The 26,724-nt window shown below is 39.1% G+C and overlaps 1 protein-coding gene across 2 annotated transcripts in view; it reads left to right on the top strand.

Moving 5' to 3' along the window:
* The window catches only part of elavl2 (ELAV like neuron-specific RNA binding protein 2), a 33,480-nt gene extending 7,076 nt beyond the window's left edge, over window positions 1–26,404 (top strand). Inside the window, exons 2-8 of one of the 2 annotated variants that reach the window (XM_079889676.1) lie at window positions 1,959–2,048; window positions 5,473–5,716; window positions 9,024–9,127; window positions 9,229–9,382; window positions 24,094–24,319; window positions 24,405–24,443; window positions 25,733–26,404. In XM_079889676.1, coding sequence (XP_079745802.1) covers window positions 1,977–2,048; window positions 5,473–5,716; window positions 9,024–9,127; window positions 9,229–9,382; window positions 24,094–24,319; window positions 24,405–24,443; window positions 25,733–26,060 — 1,167 coding nt within the window. In that variant the 5' untranslated portion in view covers window positions 1,959–1,976 and the 3' untranslated portion in view covers window positions 26,061–26,404. Of the gene's footprint in view, window positions 1–1,958; window positions 2,049–5,472; window positions 5,717–9,023; window positions 9,128–9,228; window positions 9,383–24,093; window positions 24,320–24,404; window positions 24,444–25,729 lie in introns of both variants that reach the window. The other variant, XM_079889675.1, reaches the window with a different exon arrangement.
* The last annotated feature ends 320 nt before the right edge of the window (window positions 26,405–26,724 follow it).

The raw sequence follows: 26,724 nt of genomic DNA, 5'->3' as shown, positions 1-26,724 counted from the left end.
TTTACACAAATATAAGTAGGCTAAACACTTTGCAGTTTTAATGATGTCCTGTATGAACAAAATGGAGTATGTTTTTATGCTTCCACTGTTCGATCGCGATCACGCCCGCGCCTCTCTCTCTCTGACACACACATTCCAGCATTGCAATCTTGACATTGCAGCCTGTTCATTATGCTGAGTTCACACCAAACGCGAATAGAGCGTCAAATTCGCGCGTATCGCGTCTAGTCCGACGCTTGAACATTTTGAATCCATTTGCGCGTCCAAAGCGAATAGGACGCGCGTATAAAGCGAGCGTTTGAAGCGAAATAGCACCAAACTATAACGTTACACACACACTGACCTGTAACGTTAAATCTTTGTCTGGAGCTGAAGCTTTTCATCGACCTTCTCAAAATAAAATGATTAATAAAACCCTCCAATGCATAGTTAAGGCCCTTTTGGTGACTTTGAGATGATATATATCTTTCTGTCTCCAAAAATCATCAATTGTCTCCTGTGAAATGTCTCCTACTGTGACAACTGCCATAGCGCCCGTTACCGAATGTTGACTGTTTGTCTGAGTGAGTGGAGGGGGCGTGGCTTAGCCATAGGTCAATTAGCCGACTTTAATTTACAGTTTTTCTCGATTGGTTTGGCTCATTTCTTGAAACCGAGATGACATTCTCAAAACCATAAGGTCATTTGGCCAAACAGTCTTACAGTTCTGCTCAACATTATAGCTCACTAGCAAAATCAAATATCTTTCCCCAAACTCTTCTTCCATGCTTCAAAAGCAGATTCCTTTCCCATATAAAAGGTCAGTACAGTCAAAATAGCACAGATCCTTCTCAATTGCCTTGGCACATGTGCATTCATTTAGTGCTTTTGTCAAAATAACCTGGATGGTTTAGCACAACACCATGGATCCCCTGCAAAAGCTCATATCTCTCCCAAAACAGTTTATCCATGTGTCAAAACTAAATATCCTTCTCATATAAATAGTCAATGCCCCCAAAATGCATTATACCTTTGGCATTGTTTAAGCACTGCAAGTCAAAATGCTTAGACGTTTTGTCACTGAGGCACAGGTCTAGCAACAGAATACCACTATGAATAAAACTAAAAGATTTTACAGTAAAATCAGCCTCCAATAAACCACTCGTACTCAAGGAAACTGTAAACATTTTTATTCGTACAAAGAAATGTTAACATTAGAGAACATACTGTGAAAAGAAAACATATACAGGATTCTGTAAATGTGAACAGTTATAAACACAAACAAAAACCCTAACTGTTTGATTGGTCATCTGAGATGTGGGAAACTGCTCCTTCGTTAGTTCTAATTTCACCTGATTGATTGTCAAGTACTGTCATAAATTTATCAAATGTTCCAAGAAATTCTTTCATGGTATTATATCTTTGACTAATTTTGACAGTTGAACAGACAATTGTGCATATGATGACTTACACAATGAAACCATGCTGATATGTTTTGGAGAGAGTAACCATTTCACTGAAAAATCAACTAATCAGTTTAGATCAGCAAGATCTATTTATTTGGAAAATGTGCTAAATGTGGGCTCATTGTGCTAACTGTAGCTACTTGTACATAATCATTTGAAAAAAAGCACAGAGTCACTTGAGACATGTACTAAAGCATTTGCAATTTGATAAAACCAATGAAAAATGACATTCTGTTGTGAACAATTGCAAGGTGGTTTGGAGATTTGTCCATGTTATTTTGAGAATGTCATCTCGGTTTCAAGAAATGAGCCAAACCAATCGAGAAAAACTGTAATCGAGTAAATTCTTGTCGACAATTAATCGATAATCTATTAACCGTTTCCATCTCTAATTGTGACACTAACATTACTCGGCATGTTTGTGCTGAAGCATTGCAGGTACACAGAGGCCAAGAGTAGGGAGCTAATGTTGGCGTGTGTGCGTGACTGACTCTGATGTGCTCTTGTTTGCAGACGTCCTCTCCGGCCATCATGGCAGTCAGGCTGTGTGATGTGGCTTCTCTTCTGAGAAGCGGCTCGTGGGCAGCCGAGCCGTGGACTGGGGTTTGTGGGACTTCATTTCTTTCATCACAGTCCAGTGTTACTGTGGGCTGTGCTGATCTCTGGACAACTGTGTCTAAAATCATTTGATTGTGTTCAGATGAGTCACTTGTGTTTGTAGGGTGTCGTGACTGGTTTCTTTTAGGTTGTAGAACGTGATTCTGATCTGATGGCTGCATGAATTCTTCCTTTCGTTTGTTTTGCTTTTCTGGCACTTTCCACAAAAAGGGTACTAAATAGTAGGGCTGCACGATTATGACAAATCATAATTGTCGATTATTCCCTTGAAATTGTAATTGCGACTATTAACTAGCGGGTTACATCAACACTAAACCCACAAACGCATTTCGTCACTATGTTGTTCTTCATGCAAAGAAGCTAAAGCTAAAGTCAGCGAATAAAACACTGACACAATGAAGAATAAGTAGCAATAATAATCACAATAACGTCGTTTTACTGAATAATTAAGTAAACCTAATTTCTTCATTTATCTTTAAGAAACCTCATTGCTGAACTGGCTACTCTCTGCTGTCTCATATGACGACATCACTTCCTGTCAACCACCGTAACTTCTGTTGGTTGCAATTCGCAAACTCACCACTAGGTGCTGCTAAAATTACACACTGCACCTTTAAAATAAGCTAAAGAAAGACAAACAAAAAAAACATCTTAAGCACACAGAATAATGTAAGTGAACTTCTTTTTTTTGCGCCTTTTAAACAATTACATAATTGTGGCATCCATAATTGTAATCACGATTACAAATTCGATTAATTGTGCAGTCGTACTAAATAGGGATGCAAATTATTATTTTTTTAACTGACAACAGAAGCTTGTTAACCAACAAGACTGTTAAATTAGAATTAGACCGCAGATTCTTTTCTTTATTTTACATAAGCACAATGTTTTTTTTTTTTTTTGTGAGAGTTTACACAAAAGTAAACCTTATGACCATAAATGACCATACCATATATGAGTATTTTAAGTAGGGCTCTGAACCGGTTCAAGGAATGAAAACAAAAACCAGAAACAAACGAAAAACGAAGGAACAAACAAAATGAAAACGAATTCAAGTTTAAACATTTGGAACAGAAACGCTTATTTAAAATTAACATTAACCGGTTAATAATGTTATTTTATCGTTCGGTTTAAGATTTTAATTTGGCAGTCAACCAATCTTGAATTCCAATAGTATGGCCTACTCAATGTGACGTTGACGCATCCAGTGTTGTCAAGTCATCCCATGTAAGTCGCAAGGCAGTGTGCGCATTAGCTGTGGATCGCAGGAGCTCATCCGAGGATGCGTCCCCATGGCAAGTTAGTGTTGAACCGCTTCTATTCAGGAAAGTAAAATTATTTTTTAAATAATTAAAGTTAGTATTGTGGCTGTATGCATGGTCAGACACTTGCATGTGTCGTTATATTTTTAACATTTTTCCAAAATTAAGCTCAAATGGAGTTATGAGGCTTTTCACCAGTGAATGTCAGATATTTTTGTCCGTCATTAAAATGTCCGCATCTGAGGCAGTAAGTGCAGCGCATCAACTTACATGTTACAAAGATTATTATTGCTCTGTGGGTGCTCAGTTTTTACTGATTACTTGGTTTTACAGTTAAAAATCAACAGATTGTCATTCATGACAATCTAATAGCTCTGTTCTAATAGCTCTGTTCTAATAGCTCTGTTCTAATAGCTCTGTTCTAATAGCTCTGTTCTAATAGCTCTGTTCTAATAGCTCTGTTCTAATAGCTCTGTTAAAAACATGGGCTTTAGTCAATGCTTTAAAGCAAAGATAATTATCAGTTGCCGATTTCTACCCTGTTTGTGGAAGTGCCTTTTGTTCTGAAGTTTCCCTTTCCCAGAATCCTTTCCTTTGTTTGCATGGTGGGAATGACACTGGTTCTGGTGCTGTTGTTTGTTTGTTGGGTTTTTTGCATGTGTGCTGGTCTTTTTTTATGATTTATCAGACTCACAAGCTCCCCTGTTGTTCTTTTAATTTCCCTGATATGTACCACATCATAATTCTCTTGGTTATAGTTTGCAGAATTAGTTAAAGGGATTGTTCGGAGTAAAATCAACCTAGGGTCATTTGCACCATGACCTCGAGCCAAACACCCCAGAGAAGCCTTTTCTCCCTTGGTCGAACATTATTAAAGTTAGAGCTTATTTAGAGAGATCAGCCGGATGGCTTAGTGCAGGCGCTAATGGATCCAAGGCTGTATCTTGTAAATTACCCCACTAATAATGCCCAGAATGGTACCAAACTTCTACAGTAGTACAAATAGGTTCTGTACTCATAAAACGAGGCAATGGAAAGTTTGTAAGTACATCAGGAGTTTATTTAAATAACACTTGCCTGTCGGCTCATGCTACCGCTAACCCGGACATCGACGTCACTTCTGTGATTTGAGAAAAGCACGTAAAAGTCCTGGCAGAAAGCCATGCATAAGGATGAAGTGTAACGACGAATTATTTTTTTCTGAAGTGTTGACAACTTAGTGTTAACTAATAATTGTTGTAAACTGGTACTACCAACAAAATATTAGTGCATTCCTGGAACTGGGCGTCGTTACACTCCATCCTTATGCATGGCTTTCTGCCAGGACATTTACAGGTTTTTCCCAAATCACTGAAGTGACGTCGACGTCCGGGTTAGTGGTAGCATGAGCCGTCAGGAAAGTGTTATTTAAACAAACTCCTGATGTACTTACAAACTTTCCAATGGCTGTTTTTATATGAGTACAGAAGCTATTTGTACGACTGTAGAAGTTTGGTGCCATTCTGGGCATTATTAGTGCGGTAATTTAGCAGATTCAGCCTTGGATCCATTAGCGCCTGCACTAAACCATGCTGATGTCTCTAAATAAGCTCTAACTTTAATAATGTTCAACCAAGGGAGAAAAGGCCTCTGGGGAGGGGGGTTTGGCTCGAGGTCATGGTGCAAAGGACCCTAGGTTGATTTTACTCCGAACCATCCCTTTAAGGAGAATTTCCTTTTCCAGGCAAGCAAAATAGCTTATAACTGATACCAAAATAAATTACATCAAAATTGGAATCGAATCGAACGGAGATGTGAACAGAGAAAGATCATATGATTCGTTCGCTATATTTTAAATGATCCAAAGCCAAATTAGGCATTTTTCTGTCCCTTAGATAAAGCGCAGTTGTTTTCTGTCCGTTTGAGCTCTCATCTCTCATCTGTCCTATATTCTAATATGACAAATGAAGACGGCATGATGCCAGGTCTGATTTCCATGACACTAAATATATGCAGTTTGTAACAAAACATAATGCACCAAGTTTGAATATGTGGAAGTGTGAGTCAGGTTTGACAGCTCTGGCAAAAGACAAGCTACCCTCAACAGCCTCTCATTTGTCATCTTCCTGTTGTCTTCACTCACTCAGTGTGTGTTTGCGCCTCTATAGCAGGTGATTGCAGCCATGGAGACTCAGCTGTCCAACGGGCCGAGCTGTCCCACCAGCAACGGCCCCAACAGTGTCTCCAACAACTGCACGGCACCAGTGGAGATGCCCAGCGACACCGAGGACAGTAAAACCAATCTGATTGTGAACTACCTCCCGCAGAACATGACGCAGGAAGAGCTCAAGAGTCTGTTCGGCAGCATCGGAGAGATCGAGTCCTGCAAGCTCGTGCGAGACAAAATCACTGGTACTTGCGGCTATCTCTGTCATCATTTTTTGATTTTTCAACTGGATATAGCACAGTGTAGTTTATAATCAAGGATTTAAAGTTCTGATTCGCATGGATGGACAATCAGAGAGTACTGGTGGTGTTAGGCAGGCTACAAATGCAGACTTAAGTGAATCTAACTGGAATCACTAAAGTTTGTGACAGGGATGGAAATTAGCACCCGCCAAATGCGGGTGATTTTGTGTTGTGGCGGGTAAACTCGCTTCACCTAAATAAAAAATAAATAAAAATAGAATACTGTTTCACACGGATGGCGGACACTTTTAGAGGCACACCTTCAAAAAAATGTGGCGTTACATCGCAGGCAAAAGAGGTCTGCAGAGAAAACATCTCAGGAGGAGCCAGTGGACAAAGAGGCGAAGGTCAAAAAACGTTTTTTTTAAAGAACGATGGAGAAAAGCAGACAATGGGGAGTCCCGCGATTGGTTAGTTTACGACGAGACAAGTTCTGCTCAGTATGTCGTCAACACGCTTCAGATGATTGTGTGTGTCAGGCACGGCACCAGGATTTCAGTTTTGGATGGGCCAGATTGTGGGTGGGCCTTAAATTAAAAACGTTACTCAATCACTGTTTAACCTAATAAAAATTACGGACTAATATACTGTTATATTATCTGTGCGTATAATATAAATTTTAATAGCTTGATGCTCTTTAAATATTTTGTTGCATTGTAAAAAGTGTCGGTGCATAGGACGGACCTCTCCGCGATCGCTCTCCATGGTTCTGACCAAAGAAGAGCGCTTTGTAATCTCCATTATGCATCATACCTGGCGTTGTCTCTTAGTGCGCTACGAAGACTCTTGACTGTAACTTAACTAAAGGTATACTACCACTAAAGGTATACCATTGCTAGGCGTCTTCAGGGCTATCATGCACTCGCGAGGCAGAGGCGCTGGCGCCCTCCTAGCAACGGCGCTGGTCGCCGAGAAAGATATGATACATCATGAGATGCGCAAATATGTCTGGAGATGCAACGATACCATTTTTTCAGAATCGATCCGATCCGATACCAAAAATTCTGAGTATCGGCCGATACCGATCCGTACCGATACCAGCGCAGTTTTTTTTTTAATCAAGTAGAATTTCTATAACTCTGTGTTGAACTGATAATAAGAACTGAAAAAAAGAAAAACAACAACAACAAAAAATATATGATCATAATCTGACATAAATGCTTTTATAAACTATGTTAGTGGATAATTCAGCAGTAAAATTTAGTCTAGAAAAATCACGAGTGCACAATAATTGTATAAAATCTGAACATTTTGTGAAAAAAAAAAGTTTAGTGGGGAACAAATTAGAGACAATAAGTGTAACACTAAATCTGGTAAAACTTTACACATTGCTCTTTGTATTGTTGTAAAATACATTCATGAAAAACAAGATAAAAATCAAAAATAGCAATTATTATATATATAGCCTACTATAAAATTGAGACATTTTTTTAAATGTATAGCACAGCTGTTTAATGGGGTAGCAACATATGATAGATAGGACAGAACAAGAACGGCTATTAATAATCTTTCATTGCGTCACTGTATTATGATATGAAAGGCTCCAATACAGTGCGGCCCACAGCGGTAGAAAGTAACATGATTAAGGTACAGCAATAAAGTCCAGCAAGATAGTTGTTTTATGCGAAACCATAGACCTTTATCTACAGATCAAGTATAACAATAGTAACATTGAATCATCTTGGAGAGAGTTTCATCGTGTGTTCTGTCATAACCGGATGCGACGCGCTGTTTGAGTGCTGAATGAAGAATGATTGACAGCCGCAGCTGAGGGAAACGTTTATGTGATCTTGAATTTAACGACTTAATTATTAATTTCTATCTCACATTATACTATATAATGGCTTCAGAACACTTATAATATTGTGCACGAAAACTTATGGTGCTTTATAATGTTTGTGTGCCTTTTGTGGGGCTTAATAATAACACAGAATAGTATACACACAATATCGGATTTGGATCGGCCTCGTCTGACCGATAAGTTACCCGATCCGCCAAAAATGGCAGTATCGGAGCCGATACCGAGTATCGGATCGGTGCATCCCTGTGACATGACATGTAAGACATGATTTTGACCACTTCATTGAGTTTTGTTTAGGGTTGGAGATGAACTGTGCAGGACAGTCGATCGGCAGGAGCAGGATTGGGCACCCCTGGCTTAAATTTGTTTCTAGTCGACTAGTAGGCTAGTTGTTCATTTAAGTCGGAGGCAGCCCTTATTCCACATATTTTCGAGCCAGGCTCAGGCCATTCTGGGTTGACCGAGCGACCCTGCGAAATGAGCGAGCGGAGTGGAATATTCAGAAATGCGCTCTCCACTCACGAGCTCTGATCAGAACAAACCCGAGCTACTGTCTGCTGAATTTACGCAGAAACATCAAAATAGACATAACCAGCTTTTTAAAACTAAACATTAGACTATTTTACCTTTTTTTTATAGTTCTTGACAAAATTAGAATATATTAAACTTTTTTTTTTTTTTTTTTTTTTTTTTGAAGAAAAGTTTTGGGTGGGCCTGTTGAAAAGTGGGTGGGCGGCCTACTAACGCACCCATAACGCCGTGCCTGGTGTGTATAAGAAAGAAAGAGAAAATGTCAGTATTTCATTGAGACTTGAGATTAAATAAACTCCTTAAGTATTGTAGATCTTGTAGTATTAATTTTTCACATGCAGTTACACATTGTCGGTTAAAAACAAGAAAGTGGCTGGTAAAAACATTGAGTGGCTGGTAGATTTTGAAATCCACCAGCCACTGTGGCCACAAAAAAGTTAATTTCCATCCCTGGTTTGTGAGGTTCATGGAATTAAATATCTATCGGATATTCAAAGACTTGAAAATGTAAATGATAGGTGCGTATATACTGAATGTTGATTGGTATATGACTATTTTCTTTGACTTTCTTCAGCATTTTACATGTAATTGTTAACCAGACAATAAACTAATGAAAGCAAAAAGCTGGAGTTCCTTCGAGTCTCTGCACATGTGCCGACTGTCAAAATAAAAGTCCCGCTTCCAACATTTATTGGCCAAACGGAAAAATGACAAATGTCAGACGATATATCAATATGAACTGGTTGGGTCTCTGGTTAAATCCTCTTATTTGGTTTGATTTTGAAAGATTTGATTTTCATATGGAGGCTTTACAGCTCACCTCACAGTGCATATTACATCATGTGTGTTAGATACTGTGATAGTCAGATTAATAAAACACTGCAATTCTTATAAATCCTCACCTCGGTGTGTGTGTAGGTCAGAGTCTGGGTTACGGCTTTGTGAACTATGTGGAACCCAAAGACGCAGAGAAAGCCATCAACACTTTAAATGGACTCAGACTGCAGACCAAGACCATCAAGGTAAGGTCAGTCTGATATGAGGCTGCTGTCATAGATGTACTGCTCGTGTGTGTTGGTGTGTGCCTGTCACATGAGTCTACACTAAGTTTGTGTGTGTCCAGGTGTCGTATGCTCGACCAAGCTCAGCGTCCATCCGTGATGCTAACCTGTACGTGAGCGGTCTTCCTAAAACTATGACCCAGAAAGAGCTGGAGCAGCTGTTCTCGCAGTATGGCCGCATCATTACTTCCAGGATCCTCGTGGACCAGGTCACAGGTAAGATTTGACCGACCTCTTCACGCTGGGGTCATGCACTCGTCTGTGTGCTGTGTTTGGCCAAGTAAAAAGCACATTTAAAATATGGTTGCATTCGCAAGTGTGATATTGCTATCAAAATTGTGTGTATGTATACACCATTGAGCCAAAACATTGATCACCTGCATAATATGCTGTTGGTAGGGCTGGGGTAAACGATTATTAATTAAACGATTAGTCGGGCGATTATTTTATTGATTAGTCAACTAATCTAACAACTAATTGGAATTAATTATCCTGTCTGTTATTCGCATATCTCTCGAACCGTTAGTCCGATGGATTTCAAACTCGACAGGTGTCTTCAGGGGTGCAAACCGCGCGCTTTTCGGCGCCTCCCGCTTTTTTCACGTCAGTTTGGGTGACTTGTGTGAATCGTGCAGATCCGAAGAGTTTTTTTTTTTTTAGGAAGGGGGGGGGGGTGGTTTGAGAGGGTCTGATTATAATTTAACCAACAGTAATTCTGGATTGCGTCCACTAACAAGTAAATAGGAAATAAGCGAATCAGAACACTGCGCGCCAAACCAGCAGTATGTGCGCAAGCGTGAACCACTAGTGTTTCTGTCTCACTCTGGAAGTCTGGATCTGCCACTGCATCACATTTCTCTCTGCGTGGCGTGGAGTGTCCGTTTTTATGCCGGCTCTCATGTTAACTGGTTAGAGCTTGTGTTAGAGCACAATGCCTGCGTGACACTGACACACACACTTCTCGAGCAGCGCCGAAACCGCGTGCTAGAAATAGAACCGCAACCGACACCTATTTTTCACGAGACACGCAAGAGTGTTGGAAGTTTTCAGACAAAATAGAAGGCGCAAATACATATTAATAAATTACATTTTGATGCTTGAAAGTCTCTCGGTTTTGACAAATGCATATATAATTGTAATTTAAAAAATAGGCCTAATTATCGATTTTCAAATATTGCCCCTGTCAATAGGCCTACAGAACAAAATATTCTGTAGCCTATTTTGCCGTCAATACTGCCGACGTTGTCTTTGCTGTATCAGGCTATATATATTATGTTTAACATCCAAATGTAGATGGTCTGTCGGCGCACAGAGCCACGCAGTCGCAGACAGCACGTGAAGTTCGTGAACACCGAATTCCCTTTTCTTATCTATTTGTGTTTGAACAGACATGTGCACGCAGCACGAAAAAATAAGCCAGTGTCCGTCTCAACGAGTTTCCCCGTAAACGCAGTCAAAATAAACCGGCATTCGTCTTAAAGGGACAGCACCCAATATACCTGCAGCTATTTGTGTCACCAAAGTTAATCAAACAACAAAAGAGAAAGAGAAAAATCACGTTTTGTCAAAAGATGAACTGTATTAATACTTAATACAGTTAATTTACCTGAAAAACATAAAGCACTGCTTTATTTCTCGTGTATTTGTGTTTTATTGTATTTATATTTGTATTTTGTTTATTAGTTTCTATGCAGATGCACTAGGCCTACCCTACACAATTACCCCAATCATCCTAGAATTATTAATTCTTTACAAAAAGAGCTATTCAAATCATCAGGTGAAATTGTTTTCAGGAAGTAGCAGTAAAGCAAGAAGAAGAAGTGCAAGATAGTTTTTCTAAATTTCATTTGACTCTATGTGCCTATAGGGGTGGGTTGGGGATGGTGGCAATGTAGTATCTGGATATTTGCTGCGGGACGAGGGCTTCGATTACCTCTCTCTTTTTTGACCATACATGTGTTTGCACCCCTGTGTCACCCCTGTGTCGTATTTTCTTCACATTGTAGCACTATAAACTTAAATTACTCCGTCATTTATGGTCATACAGAAAAAAGAAACGGGCACGAGTAAGTGCAGTGCCAACTTTGACGTTGTTTGGATGAGAAATGCAAAAGATATCATTAAATATATAGGTAAAAGAAGCCCCAAGAAGGTTGTGGTTTAAAAATAAACATTGTGACATAAACACTGTCAGCTACACTGTTTACTTCTGAATATTATAGTATAAACGTGATGAATCCATTTTGATTAATTTTAGTAAAAAATGTGTTTTCTTTACCAAGAAAGTGGCAAGATGAAAACAGCTATTTTCTGTTTCAAACTTTCACATAGCATATTTAGGTTATAATAACATAAATTCAAATCCAGATTTTGATTTTCAAAGATTTATTATAAAGATTATTTTTTCCCCAGAAATGCAATAAATTCATTGAATCAATATAAAAGTTATTTTTCATATTGAAACTGTTGAAAATACAACAAAGTAAGTTGATCCACGGATGACAGCCTCTGAACTCGGTCAGTACTAATCTTATACAGGCACGTACTGGACTAAACATACATTAAATCAGCCATCGCTAAGAAATACCTCCTGAACTTTTTTGACGGCGATCAGCTGTAAAATGGCTTGGTCCTGCTCGGTTTTTGTTGACTTTGAGTACAAGAATGGAACTTTTTTTTTGTTTTTTTTTAAAGATCCCCTGGGGTTAACGTGTCAGCGTGACAGAAGTTTGATGCTGTCGTGTGAGAACAAGCTACAATCGGCATTTTTCCTCCTCCCGCGTGCCTCATCTTCTTTCTCTCCTCACGTAAATGATTAGATTTCGATGGCGTACGTTTCTTCCCTACGGCAGAAACCACCACAGGTTCATCAATGCCGTCAAATGTATTATTTTTTTTTGTTTGTTTGTTGATTAAAAAGTACAAAGTAGATAAGGAAAACTAGGATGCCGGGTGTATTCAAAGCGCCGCCGTTACTGTTTACAATGCGTGGAATGGTGCGCTGTGATTGGTTGAGCGGATTTAACTGCAGAAAGGAGACTGGCGTTTGTCGCGGTTTGGAAAGAAAGGGAGAAAACATGACAGAATAACATGCCGGATATCGCATTTCAAGTAAGATTTAAAAATTGACTTTTCAATACCGACCCTATACAATACTGATTTTTGCGGGAACTCAATTTTTTGAAAAATGGCGTTTATCGCGTTTTTGAACCAAACTCTTCATTTTATTCACGGCCAATGATAATTCATTAATGACTAATTGGCCAATTTAATCCATTCTGCAATGTTTCGGTCTCCCACGTGTGTGTGGCGAGCTGTATGTCCGGGAACGGTGCAAAAAAATAAAAAAAATAAAGAAGTGTCGACGCAAAAATATGATGTCGACGAAATTTTTGTCGACGTCGACGCACCGCTACAGCACTAGCTGTTGGTCCTCCGCGTGCTGTCAAACAGCGCCGACCCGCCAAGGCATGGACTCTACAAGAGCCCTGAATGTGTCCTCTGGTATCTGGCGCTAAGACATTAGCGTAGCGGCAGATCCAAATCCTATAGGTTGTGAGGTGGAGACGCAGTGGATCAAACTTGTTGGTTCAGCACATCCCACAGATGCTCAATTGACCCTGCGCAGGGAGTTTGATTGACAGGCGATCTGACCAATCATAATTCGCCATACGCCGAATCCGCCATTTTAATCCGACAAAGCAGTCAGGAGAGTTAGTAGATTAACCCTCTGGGGTCTAAGGTGTTTTTGGGGACCTTGAGATGTTCTGACATGCCCTGACATTTGTGCTTTTTTCAGTTGCTTATAAACATATTAATGGCAAAGGTGTAATTACACTCTATTTAGCACAAACATGGCTACCATAATATGTGAGCAACATGAATGTACATGTTTGTATTTTTGAGAGAATGTTTATGCATGGTTATTGAAAAAACTAAAAACTAAAGTTTCTGAAATAAGGCCACAAAACATATACTAAATATGTGTCAATAAGACTTTTGACTAATGGATGTTGTCGCCCTGGAGTTTTTTCTTCAAAATTTCTTTAAATTTTGCAAAACACTTTCTGTTTGGAAAGGCAATATGCGAGGGGGGTGTCAACGATCCAACACCATCATGCATATTTAGTGGTTCGCACCTGAGGAGACAATGGGGCCTGCATACTTAATGAGCCATTCATTCAGGTGTGTCACTGAGCCACAAGAAAGAATGCAAGAGCAACAGTTGGAAGCATCTCAATTTTTTTTTATTTTTCCACAAATTGTGCTTGCAAATTGGCCTATAATATCCAAGGAAAACATGTCTAGTAATTGTGCAGTTAATTCTCATACTGTATTTTCAGTTTTGGAATATTTATCCTCTCCCCAAATTTGTCAAAATTAAATAAAACACAATAAAAATTATTTAAAGAAAAGACTTATATTTACCTTTTAATAGTTTGTTTACATCTACCTTGTAAATATATATTTTTTTATTAAAAAGGTTACAATTACAACAACAATTCAAGTGTAATCTTTCTTTTTGAAAACTAAAGTATACATTTTATCATACATATTTCAAAGTTAAGGATTCATTACTTGAATATAGCCTAGGCTACATTGGAATAAACACTATAACATATTATTTGATTACTTTATTTTTGACAAAACATACTATATTTAACATATGAGCAAAAATTGAAGAAATATAAAAGTTAATTTGCAGTTTAATACGTTGCTTATACAAATACATTTTATTTCAACATATTTCAGTCGATTTTTACTCATTATAGCAATACAGTTTGCTAAAAGCGGATCATTCATTCACACACAGAAATGCGATTCAAATTTAAACCGTCTTTTTGCCAGTTGTGATAAACAGCGCACATCTCTGCCGTTCATTCATTCACACACAGAAACGCGATTCACTTGAGAATGAAAAAAAAAACTTACTACAGTATTCCATAGCTCAGGATCCGTTGTCCTCGAAATACCCGCACTTCTGAGGTCCATTTTCCATTATTATTATTATTATTATTATTATTATTATTATTATTATTATTATTATTACGATAGTATTATTCCTCACAGCGCTGCGAGACGGTGTTAAACAAGTACAATGATCTGAATAAGCTTGATGTGTTTTCTCGAGCTGATATGGGGGCGTTCACAAGTTTGCAAGAATTGCCTCAGTCATTTGTGTTTGAATAGCGCGCGCTCTCCGTGGGCGGGGTCAAATTAAAAATAATGAGCTGAGATGAGAACGACTGACATCTCTCTCTTTTCATACAGATTGCATAAACTGAGAATATTTGTTTTTTTATAAAAATTACTTCATTTAAAAGAAGAGAATTCAAGCTTCATGCCTGTGTGTCTGTGTGACTGTTTGACTGAGTATTCGCTGAGTTATGGTTCATTTTCGGACGTGTTTCAGAGTGGACTTAACTGACCGAGAGAAGGCAGAACTCGCATCATGTTTATTTTTCTTTATTTGGCAAAAAGCACAACACTTTGTTTTTATTGTGAGTATACACAAAAAAATACACACTTAACAGGAGAGATTGATGTATGAAACTCCTATGGAAAATCAAAGTCAACAGAGTATTTATGAGTCTCTTTTACACTGATAAAAAAAAAAAGCGAGCTGGTATCGCCGGTGATACTGCCGACCCCAGGGGGTTAACGTTGGAGGATTTGAACTTGAAAAACGGCGTGTACTGACGTCTTTCCACGGCTAATACAACATTCCTTCTGATGTTCATTCATGTTTATTTGATGCTATAAATTAACGAAGGAAGAGATGATCGGTTCACAAGCAGCTTTAAGAGGCTCTACAGCGATCTGTCAGACACATTAAAGAGCCACAAAACGGTATTTGTTTAAATTTCATTAATAAATTACCAAATTTGAAAGTTGAGACTGTTTCCTATCAAAAGTAACCTGGTCTGTCCTGTCTGTCAGTGCCTTGTCAGTGTCCTCTCTGCTCCGCGATATATTTTACACTGCGTGAGAACATGGTGGGGCGTGAGAGCGGCGTGGCTTGTCGGACATAGCAACAGTAACTAAAGGGGGCGGGTCTTTGCGTACGGGCAATTGGATTAAGATCTGGGGAATTTTGAGACCAGGGCAACACCATAGCATCACACTCCCTACACAGGCTTGTCTTCATCCCACAGTGCATCCTGGTGCCGTCACTTCCCCCAGGCAAATGGCACACACGTACATGGCCGTCAACGTGATGTAAAAAAAAAACGGGAGTCATTGGACTAGACGACCTTCTTCCACTGAACCAAGGTCTAGTTCTGACGCCTGTGTGCCCATTGTTGGGGCTTTTGATGGTGGACAAGGGTCATCATAGGCACTCTGATTGGTCTGCAGCTCCGCAGCCTCATATGCAGCAGAATGAGATGCACTGCGTTGACTCATTCCTCCCATAGCCTTCATTAAAATTGTGCCACAGTAGACCACCTGTTTGCTGGGGTCGCAATACCGGGAGCAGCCCACAAGCTTTACCGTTTCAGAGATACTCTAACCCTCGCCATAACAATTTCCCCTCGTCAAAGTCGCTCAGATCTTTATTCCTGCCTATTTCTCTTGCATTCAACACGTTGATTACGATAACTGATTGTTTTGATTACCATCTGATCTACCCAGTCGTTAATATGTGGCTTTGTTAGATGATCAACGTTAATCACGTCACCCGTGATTGGTCATAATACTCTTCAGTGTATGTATGTGGATTGTTCTTAGCGATGCATCAAAAATAATTTTTTTTATTGAATTAGTGAAAGCAAAATTAAAGTTCCTTTTCTGTCGATCACTTTTAATGTTGTCGAAATGCCAACACTAGGGGTCGCCCCTAACACCTCTGACATATTCAGCTTAATTTCGCATTCTGGGCTCAAGAGGAAGATAAAGTGTCACTCACAACATTGGAGGGCGGGCTTATGCCCTCCGACACTGATGACTTTAAGCATGATGTTGCAGTTTGAGGCAGCCATGAGCATCGGACTTGAGTGGTCTCTGCCAGCCTGTCCTGAACTCTCGCAGCTGAATGATTGGTACCTGTGGTCGGAGCGTGACATTGCGCCACACCGTTAAATTTTTTTTTTTACTGAAGTGCATGAGGAGACCTTGAAGTCGTGGAAGGCACTTTTCTCTGCCAGAACATGCTTCGCAGGCTCCTCCGTCCTCACTACCCTTGATGGTGGGGCAGCATGGGGGTACTCGGACGTTCCTCAGGTGGAGTGTACTATTGCAGTGTATTTGTGCCCGCAAAAAACACTGTCACCTGGCGGAATCGGCTGAGGCTCCCCTCCAAGTCATGCAAGTTTACCTAGTCTCTCACAGCAAGGGCTTGCAATGCTGCTGCCCAGGCCGCCTCACATGTTATGGCCATCCTGCAAGACTATCAGACCAAGCACTGAAAGATCTGCACGAGGATAGTCCGGAGTTAATGCAGGAACTGCGTTCGGTCACTGACTATGCCCTTCATGCTTCAAAACTGCTTGAGTAGGGACTGGGTCGGGGGGTGTTTCCGTTAGTGGTCCAGGAGCTATGGCTCAACCTTGTGGAGATGTGGGATGTAGTAGAAAGTGCACTTTCTCAATGCCCCTATCTCCCAAAGTGGCCTTTTAGGCAACACTGTCGAGGACTTCTAGTAACAGCTCTTGACAGTGAAGAAGCAGACGGAGGCAAAAAAACGCATCTTGCCTTGTCGCAGGTTCCTCTTCCCCCGAGAGCCAAAGCTCCGCCTGGAGCGTCAGCCAGACCCCCGAGGTCGAGTTGCAGGAAGGTAGCACTGCCTGCCCATCGACAGGATACTAAGGCTGCTTTCCAGTCCAAAAATTATTTATGGACAACTCGGACAAGTAGTATGTGACGATGCCATCTCTCAGGCCAGAGTCCCCTCTATTAGGTGGCTCTATGCCTTGTTGCAGTACCTCTTCACTACATGGAATGCTTCCTGAGATGAAGACCCACAGAGTTGTGGCATCAGGTCTGTGCTTACTTTTCTTCTGCAGGGCCTGGAGAGGCACCTGTTGGGCTCCACCCTAAAGGTGTACGTGGCCACAACAGTTTCTAACCATGACACACTGGGTGGCAGGTCTTTGGGAAGCACAAACTGATAGTGAGATTTCTGAGAGGTGCACAGATCGCTTCTTGGGATCTTTCTTTGGTCCTTCAATCCCTGCAGAGAGATCCATTTGAGCCCTTGCGATCAGTTTAGCTTAGCACCCTCTCTATGAAGATGGCCCTAATGATTGTGCAGACCTCCCTCAAGGAGGTGGGGGACCTACAAGCCTTATCTGTTAGTGACTTGTGCCTGGAATTTGGGGCAGCCTTCTCTCACGTTGTCTTGAGACCCCGGCCTGGATATGTGCCCAAAGTTCCCACTACTCCCTTCAGGGATCAAGTGGTGAGCTTGCAATCAATCCCTCCTGATGTCAAAGACCCAGCCCTGTCTCTGTTGTTTCCAATGCACGCTCTGTGAATATCTCTGGACCGAACGCAGAGCTTCAGACAATCTGAACAGCTCTATCTATTAACCTGTTAAGCTGCAACCCCACTTTTGAAAAATCCCCAGAAATGACATACCCAAACTGAAACAGATACAGTTCATGAACCCTTTGTACTAAAAGCACAAGTATGGTCTCATTTGAAAGCTGACACCTGGCAGTTTATTGTAAATGTAGAATTAATTATTGTCATAATGACAAAAATTGTTATAAATAGCTTCAAAGTTTTGTAAAGTTATTAGAAATTAATTTTTATGAAACATCCTCATGAAAATAAAATTGAAGTTGGCACTGGAGCAATCTAGAAATGCACTACAGCTAAAGCCACATGTCTAAACATTTTATGTTTAAAATCTGAAGATAATAAGTCCAAAACTCTGTATTTAGTTAAATGTTTTTCAAGACCATGTCAGTTGACTTTATTTTGATTTGACGCTAAGATGCTTCTGTTGTTTATTGCCATCTTCTAAGCATCTATCCAGTATATTGTCTCTATTGTTTTGTGGTGCAAACGAGCCCCATTCAGTCTCAGTCTCCCCCTGCACACATTCACACCTCTCCAGCCTGGTTATGGCTCGAAATATGCATTTCTTTTGTCTGCATTATAGTTACTAACGACTGGCTATTCACAAGCTATTCATAGGGTTTCAATCCCTAATTTCTTTTCTCAAAGTTCACCTCACATTTTAAATAAAGAATAAAGAACATTCTTGAATAAAGAAACTTTCAGTAAGCATTCAAAAAAACATAAAAGTATAACTTCTAGGTTGCAGGTGCACCTAGGGCTAGCTAGCATGTTAGCTTAGCACACCATCAATACACGCCCATTTATGAGATTAAAACCATGTTTGTGCTCCAAACTTACTTTTATAACGCAAGTGGAGTATTTTAAATAATCTTCTGTGATCTAATTTGGCTTCAGATAAAAAAATCTGACAGAAAATATACTATTGTATACTGTTCTGCACAATGATAGTCTATATAGATTAGCATTACATTATAAATATAATCTATTATTATGAAAATACCTGGCATGTCTTGAAAAACACAGGTAACTCAAATATCATTGCAATCATGTTTATTATCTTCAAAACATCTGTATCTGCATTTTACAGCGCGAACTCTGTAGCTTTGTGTGTATCAGTGACGTCCTGGAATGTCACATGATCATGGCTCTTCTTCATGTTCCATATATGGACAATTATTGTGCATATAGCGCCCTCAGGCTGTTGGTATGGATTGAAAACACAGTATCAGAGTATGCAAGCGCTCATAATGATTACATCGACGCATTTGGGTATAAATTCAATAAATATTATTCCTGTCTATAGAAATATGATGTGAATCTATGAGAATATATCAATATTTCTCCAAATCTGCACATTTTTGAGCTAAAGCCCTGAGGGACGTTGTTTTGTGTATCGCTGTCATGACGACAGCACGGGAGTTTTTTATGAATGAAAGCGGCTGACGCGCATAATTCATATCAAAGGTATCGACTCATTTTTACATTTCATAACTCCTGACACAAATTAAGAAATAACTGTCGCTATAAGTTTCTCAGAATACAATAGTGGTCAAATACTGAAACTTGAGTCTTATATCTTTTTAATGATGTATAGTTTGTCGAAGTATAACATTAAATCTGATAGTAACTTTGAGCTATATATAAAAAAAAACGCTTCAGTGCGCCAACGCACTGGTGAGGCTTAACAGGTTAAGGAAGTCAGCAGAAGGGGAAGGCTATCTCCAAAAAAAGTTTGTAAAATGTATAATCTTCGCATGGAAATAGTTTCGCCTCAAGTCTTGGGTATTACCAGGTAATACTCTGACAAACTGGTTGTAGTGCTTGCATTAGCACCTTTCAGGTCCAGTTATGGTTTTCCATAAATGGTAATCCCTAGGCCAGGGGACGGCAAATTCGCCACTACTTGGCGGGCCAAAACATAGTCAAAGGATAATTTAAGAAATTAATTGATGAAAAATGCACTAGAATTGCCTGTGACAGACTGTTACAGTGTCTTTAGTAACTGGTAGTGAGCTGTTACTCTGTGTTAAATACTGTAGTAGGACCATCATAAAAAAAAAAGTCCGGGTTTTACACTGGATAAATTAATAAACCAGTAGTGACTAGGGATGAGTCATGATTTTTGAATATTCAATTAGTTGATTTAATTATAGAATATCAAATAGGTTGTGCGATTTATTGTTTTAAAAAAATACCCATGTTTTCGGTGCTGATGCGGTTGTGGCGCTTTAATGCAACCAGAGGGTGACGCTGCCAATAACGAGTCTAAAAGCTGTCACAAAAAAAAAACAGCAAAAGTAATGATTATCATCGCTGCCCGATGAAACTCAGGTATGTCCAAAACGGTTACTTTTCAGGAAGTGAAAAAAACACCATAATTTCAAAAGCAGTTGTACGTAGCGTTGTCATACTTGGTACGGCATCTTTAAATGTAACCATATTCTTGCCAGTGTAATGATATAATCCACATTTGACCAAAATCGAGTTTAAATGGACATACGTGCATATTTTACAGTAACAGTGGTCGATACGCATTCTTCCGATCATTAATTAGAATGGCCAAGTCGTGTTTCATATTGACAGTTTTCATCGGACAGCAACGTTATGAATGTTTCAAATATAGCAAGGAGACATTTTAATTGTTCATTAATAAACTAGTGTTTTCTGTGTCAGTGTAGGCTGCAATAGTGACCTCATAGTGAACGTGCCTAGGGAATGCACATTTCATACAGCTTACATAATCAGAGAGTAGTCAAAGTTTCTTTTCGTTTTGAATTGTTTTGTTTAAATGTAGACATTTCAAGCTATACATCTCATGTCTGTGAGGCAGCTTATACGCTGAGTTTCGAGACGAGCTCCAGTTCATGAGCAACGCAATCGCGCCGGCGCCTCCATGTTCTGATTATATTGTCTGCTATATTAGCTTCTTATTTATTAAATCCAGGCAATTGATGAAACATTGATTAAAATTAAGAATTCACTTTAAAGAAAGGCTTTCTACAAAACAAAACTTAATGAAGTGGTCAAAATCATGTCTGACCCACGTCTCCCAATATATTGCGGCATCTTGCAACACAGACCACCTTGCTAAAACACATGTGGGAGATGTGGAATGGATAAAAATAACTAAAAAAAATAAGAGGACTTGAATAAGTTTGACGTAGCCTACTTTTACACTTTTTCCTTTGCATCCTCACCTACTAAACTGCATTTTTTTTTTTTAATTGTTGTGCTGGAGGTACGCTATTATGTCATGTGCAGAGTGATGTTAACATTTAAGCTAGCTAGTGAGAAAATGGCACTATCAAAGTCTAAAGAAGAAAATTGACAGCAAAAATAGGGCATACAAAGAAGAATGGAAAGACAACCGTTCTTCCTACCTAATTTTTTGTGAATGCAAAGCCGGTGTGTCTTATCCGCAACGAAGTTGTCGCTGTTTGTAAAGAATATAGATGTTATTTTGAAGGCAAAATCACTAAAGACGAAGTGATTGTGAGTAACTGTTGCTGTCATGACAGATCTATTTCAGAACCAGCTGCTATCAAAATAATCTGGCGCTGGTGGGCCAGTTTTGGCCTGCGGGCCGGCTGTTGCCGACCCCTGCCCTAGGCCACCCTTCTCCAACATTCAGCACTATTGCAGTAGATGAGTCCGGTAGAGGAGCTCACTACCAGGCCCATTACTCGTGGTATGCCCCTTTTTTAGGTGAACCATTGTAATCTGGCTAGTGCTCTGTATGTAGTGGTGCCTTAACAGTGACCCCATACGATGTATTCTTTCACTGTTTAGTGTCCCTCTCTGTGAACCCAGTGTCCTCCTCCTGGATGGAGCTTGCTCTGTCAATAGTCACTGTGAAGCTGGTAATCCCCCTCGTCAGGGGGAGCCCACCACAGGGACTCTAACCCATGTAGTACTCCCCTCGGTCTCCGTAGTGTTCCTTTCTCAGTGAGAACGAAAACGCTTCCTAACGTTAACAACCAGGTGTACTCGGCCATAAAATAAAAAACATAGTCAGAAAAAGGCCTACGGCTTGAGTGACGTCCCCCTAGAGGTGAGGAGGTCTCCTTGATAGTCCCCATTGCACTGGGCCAGTTGTGAGTTAGTGTAGATGTTGTCCCTCCTGGCACAACTTGAACTGCCACTGAGGGGTTGAGATGCAGTCTCGTCTCCTCAGAGCAAACCTGAAATATACACCAGTAACAGATGTTTTCATTTAGCCGAAAACTAACTTTTCTCAAAAAAAAGAGAAAGAAGGAAACAAAGAAAGAGAAAGGGAAAGAAAGAAAGAAAGAAAGGGAAAGAAAAAGAAAGGGAAAGAAAAAGAAAGGGAAAGAAAAAGAAAGGGAAAGAAAAAGAAAGGGAAAGAAAAAGAAAGGGAAAGAAAAAGAAAGGGAAAGAAAAAGAAAGGGAAAGAAAAAGAAAGGGAAAGGAAGAGAAAGGAAAGAAAGGGAAAGGAAGAAATAGAAAGAAAGGGAAAGGAAGAAATAGAAAGAAAAAGAAAGGGAAAGGAAGAGAAAGGAAAGAAAGGGAAAGGAAGAAATAGAAAGAAAGGGAAAGGAAGAAATAGAAAGAAAAAGAAAGGGAAAGGAAGAGAAAGAAAGAAAGAGAAAGAAAAAGAAAGAAAGAACTTTAATGGCATAATTGTTTCTATTCTATTGGGCTAGGTATCGAGTTCGATACTTCTTAAGTACCGACCGAATTGCCTCGATAGTATCGAAACATGTCTTGTTTTTCAGTGACTCGCACTGTTATTGATCCGTTTAAGCGTCCCAGATCCCATAGATGGAAAATATGTGGAAAAGATCAAAAGTGTGGCTACATTTCACCATACTCGATCTAATATTTGCGACAAGATAATTGCTTCCAAGACCAGCAACATGACAAACCTGATGAAGCACTTACCAGCGCACAGAATAAACCTGAGAGCAGAAAGTTGCTCCGTCTTCGATAGGATAGGATACTTGCCTCACCGACATGAGAAATAGGCCTATAGAAGCTTAAAATAGGTCTACTTTTAAATGAACGAATTCAAAACAAATAGTTTAAGTAATCCAAATAAAAGGTAAGTTTCTCTCTATAGGTGCGCGCGGGTTCACTGTACTACAGGAGTGACGAGTCGGCATCGTCATCTTCATCTCTGCAGCCAACTAACACTAGGAAAACACTAGTTTATTATTAAACAATTAAAATTTTAATCTCTTTGCTATTTTTTTTTTCTGACACATTCATAATAATTAGGCTTGCTTTGCGGCAAGCCTTATGTGTGCTGAGCGCGAGGCATATATCCCGCCCCCCAGTCTGTATTTAATTAAATTCACATTTATTTGTATAGTATTTTTCACAGTACATATCGTTTCAAAGCAGCTTCACAGAAAATGCATGTCTAAATTACAATTTAGAGTGATCTGTTATCAGAGGGGACTGCAAGAAATGCATTTCAATATCATTTTCATTGTTTCATCATTGGTTGACCTTTGTGTACAAATCAATAACTGGACACACTCCTTCATATTTAACTACACTCTTGGCATCCAGTAGATCTGAATATAATCTAAGATCATGTAGATACACACTGTATGATGTTCCACAAACTAAAACAAAGTTTGGCAAAACTGCTTTTAGTTACAGTGCTCCAGCTTCATGGAATGAGTTGCAAAATCTGCAGGTTTTTATTTCACATACTGAATTTAAGTCCTACCTAAATTAAATTTATCAACATGTTTGTGAATGTAATTTCCTGTCTTTATTTTTAATATTGTGTAAAAAAGTAAAAAAACTGAAAAAAAATAAAAATAAAACCAAAGTTTTTTTTGAAGTAATGTAATAAAATTGGTATTAAAAAAAAAAATGCCGTTCAGGAACCGATATCGAAGTTAAGGTATCAGTTTGTTTGTTTTTATTTATTTATTTATTTATTTATTTATCGATTCCCAGCCCTACTATTTAAATTTAAATGTTTAAGGCTTTCCTGAGGTAAATTTAACGTAATGTGACATTGTTTACAAGCTGTTTTTATTGAAGTCTTTCCACAGTTGAAACTGAGCAATGACCTTATTAATTTCAGTAACTTGTACAGGTTTTTTTTTATTTTATTTTTTCAGCAACCATCTAATGTTCATTTAGGTTTGTCATGCTATAACTAGAAGTAAAGAGGAAGAGTCTATCAGTTCACGTGCATCATCAAAACGGGTCTAATTAAACGCCACCTGACAAATGTTTTCAGTTGTCGAAATCAGTGAATCGCTAAGTTGCAATGTTTCATGGTGTGTCTGTTTCCGTGCCCTGTTAATCAAATTCTCTCTGTTCAGTATATGGTACAGCAATTATAATTTACCAAATTAGTTTGTCGCAGGACAGGTCCTAGTTTAGTCATATTTATAGTCATTTTTTGTGTTGTTCAGGCGTGTCCAGAGGTGTGGGCTTCATCCGATTTGACCGGCGCGTTGAGGCTGAGGAAGCCATTAAAGGTCTGAATGGACAGAAACCACCAGGCGCCACCGAGCCAATCACAGTGAAATTTGCCAACAACCCCAGTCAGAAAAGCAGCCAGGCGCTGCTGTCTCACCTGTACCAGTCGCCCAACAGACGATACCCAGGACCGCTGGCGCAGCAGGCCCAGAGATTCAGGTACCCGCACACTGGTTCAGGATCACTGCACTGGGGCTGACTTTAACTTGAGCGTGATTTCATTTTATGTGTGTGCATGTTTCAGGCTGGATAATCTGCTCAACATGGCATATGGAGTCAAGAGGTATGTTACATTCTGCTGCTGCTTGTTGGAAATCAGTGTTTTAGTGATTTTACTGTGGCAGGGCTCCAGAATAAGTCTGCTTTTATAGTATCATAGACATTTGTAGATCATGATAACCACAGGTTATACCATGGCAAAAAGTAACAATATGGTTTCTAACTTTTTTTCTCTGTAAAGTCACACTTGGTCAACGTTGCTTTTAAGAGAAAAAAAAATTCATAAGTTGCATTGCTGTATATGTCATATTTTATTATTTCTGGATATAATAATGTAAAATACCGGTGAAAACTAAATCTTTATAAACCATTATAAATATTGTAAACATGTATTTAAGTTCCCTCCTCTCCACAAGTCCTTTAAAATTACCTTCGTTTGTGAAATGGATAGCGCATTAAACTTGGGCTCACATACTTCTCTCATTCAGCACAAATGAAAATGTGCGCTTTGCTGCAATTTATATTCCACAGCATCTTAAGTAATGCAATTAATGTCAAGAAAGTAAAACGTGCAAAGTTTCAGATGATAAAATACTTCTGGTATATTGGTTCTATAAAACTGGTATTTCTGTCATGACAACTCTCGGGAGAGATTGGCATGGTGATTGATATGGCAATGTTCATGTATTTGATCTTGGCGGAATAGATCTGCTGCAGAACAAGTACTGAGACTTGCTACTGCCAATACATCAATAACAGCTTTAAGTTGTCAACGCAGGCAAATGACCATGGTATAAGCGGTGTAATCCACAGCTAGCTGTGCATTAAACTATTTGAATGAATGAATGAACCACATATCTCACAAAATACCATGGTGTTGCATTTAGTGTTACTTCAGTTAGTCCACGCTGGAGATTTATGGATTGAAAAGCCTAATAAACAAATGGTTTCTCTTGTTTTTAACATCACTTCAGCTGAGAATGTCAACTCTGTTTGATCTGGCTAAAGTAGTTTGTTCAGAGACATTTGTGGTTTGTAACAAAATTATTAAACTATCCAAATTGTGCATAATGCACAGTGAGTAAATGCATTAATGCTCCTTTTTATAATCACTAAGTCTGTCACTCGCTGCAGATCAGCCTGAGCTTGCTGAGGCATTAAAACTTATTTACATTGTCTGCATCTTAATATAATAAAAATACATTTTTTTTTTTTTTTTTTTTAAAGATGTTAATAGAAAGGAACGTGTTGCCCTTTACTGAACAGTACAGCTTCTTGGCAGCGTACTACTGTACCATAGAAAATGATCTTCATTTTAGCTGAAATGCTGTTTTTGTTTGTTTTTGGCAGTAGATTCTCACCCATGTCCATTGATGGGGTCACCAGCCTGGCGGGCATCAATCTTCCGGGTCACGCTGGTACGGGCTGGTGCATTTTTGTGTATAATCTGGCGCCAGACGCCGACGAGAACGTCCTCTGGCAGATGTTTGGCCCATTTGGCGCTGTGACTAACGTAAAGGTCATACGAGACTTCAACACAAACAAGTGCAAAGGATTTGGCTTTGTCACCATGACAAATTATGACGAGGCTGCTGTTGCAATCGCCAGTTTGAATGGGTACCGGCTCGGGGACAGAGTTTTACAGGTCTCGTTCAAGACAAACAAAACACACAAGGCCTGAATGAGTGAAGACGTGCAACGTCATGCAAACATGACTCTAATGACAGGAAATATTTCATGTTTTTTTTTTTCTTTCTTTTTTCTTAAAAGTTTACTTTTTAAGACATACGTTTAAAATATATACGTTTAAAGATTTAATTAGAATAACAGCCGACTGTTAAGTGTGTTTGTTTTGGTGTATAATGTGGATGGTGACCTCCATGATACGGAGATGGAGAGCGTTCCCGTGTTGGTGTTCCCATCTCTCCTCATGAGCTTCTGCGGTGCAATCCACTGCATAATGTACATGCATGAATCTTTTGTTTGACCATTTCAGTTTTCTTTGTGCTAATGACTCTTTATGTTAAATATTTAAATGACTATCTTTGTGTTAAATATTTAAATAAGTATAAAACAAGATGTACGTTATTTTTTGTTTAAAATAATTTGGGATTTTTGTTTTTATTGTTCAGTACATCAATAAATGCGTTAAAGGGAAGACATTCTGTATTTTGTTTAATGCAACTTATGTTCATTTTATTGTACGTATTAGGGCTGCACAATTTGGGGAAAATCCAATTGTGTTTAATTAAAAATTGTGATTACAATTTTAAAAGGTGTTTATTTTTATTTTTATTATTTTTATTATTATTATTATTATTATTATTACTAAATAAAATGAAAAA

This window comes from Squalius cephalus, assembly GCF_949319135.1.
Source record: "Squalius cephalus genome assembly, chromosome: 13".
Lineage (NCBI taxonomy): Eukaryota > Metazoa > Chordata > Actinopteri > Cypriniformes > Leuciscidae > Squalius > Squalius cephalus.
The sequence above is the reverse complement of the archived record's forward strand: the minus strand, read 5'-3'. Positions and strand labels throughout refer to the sequence as shown.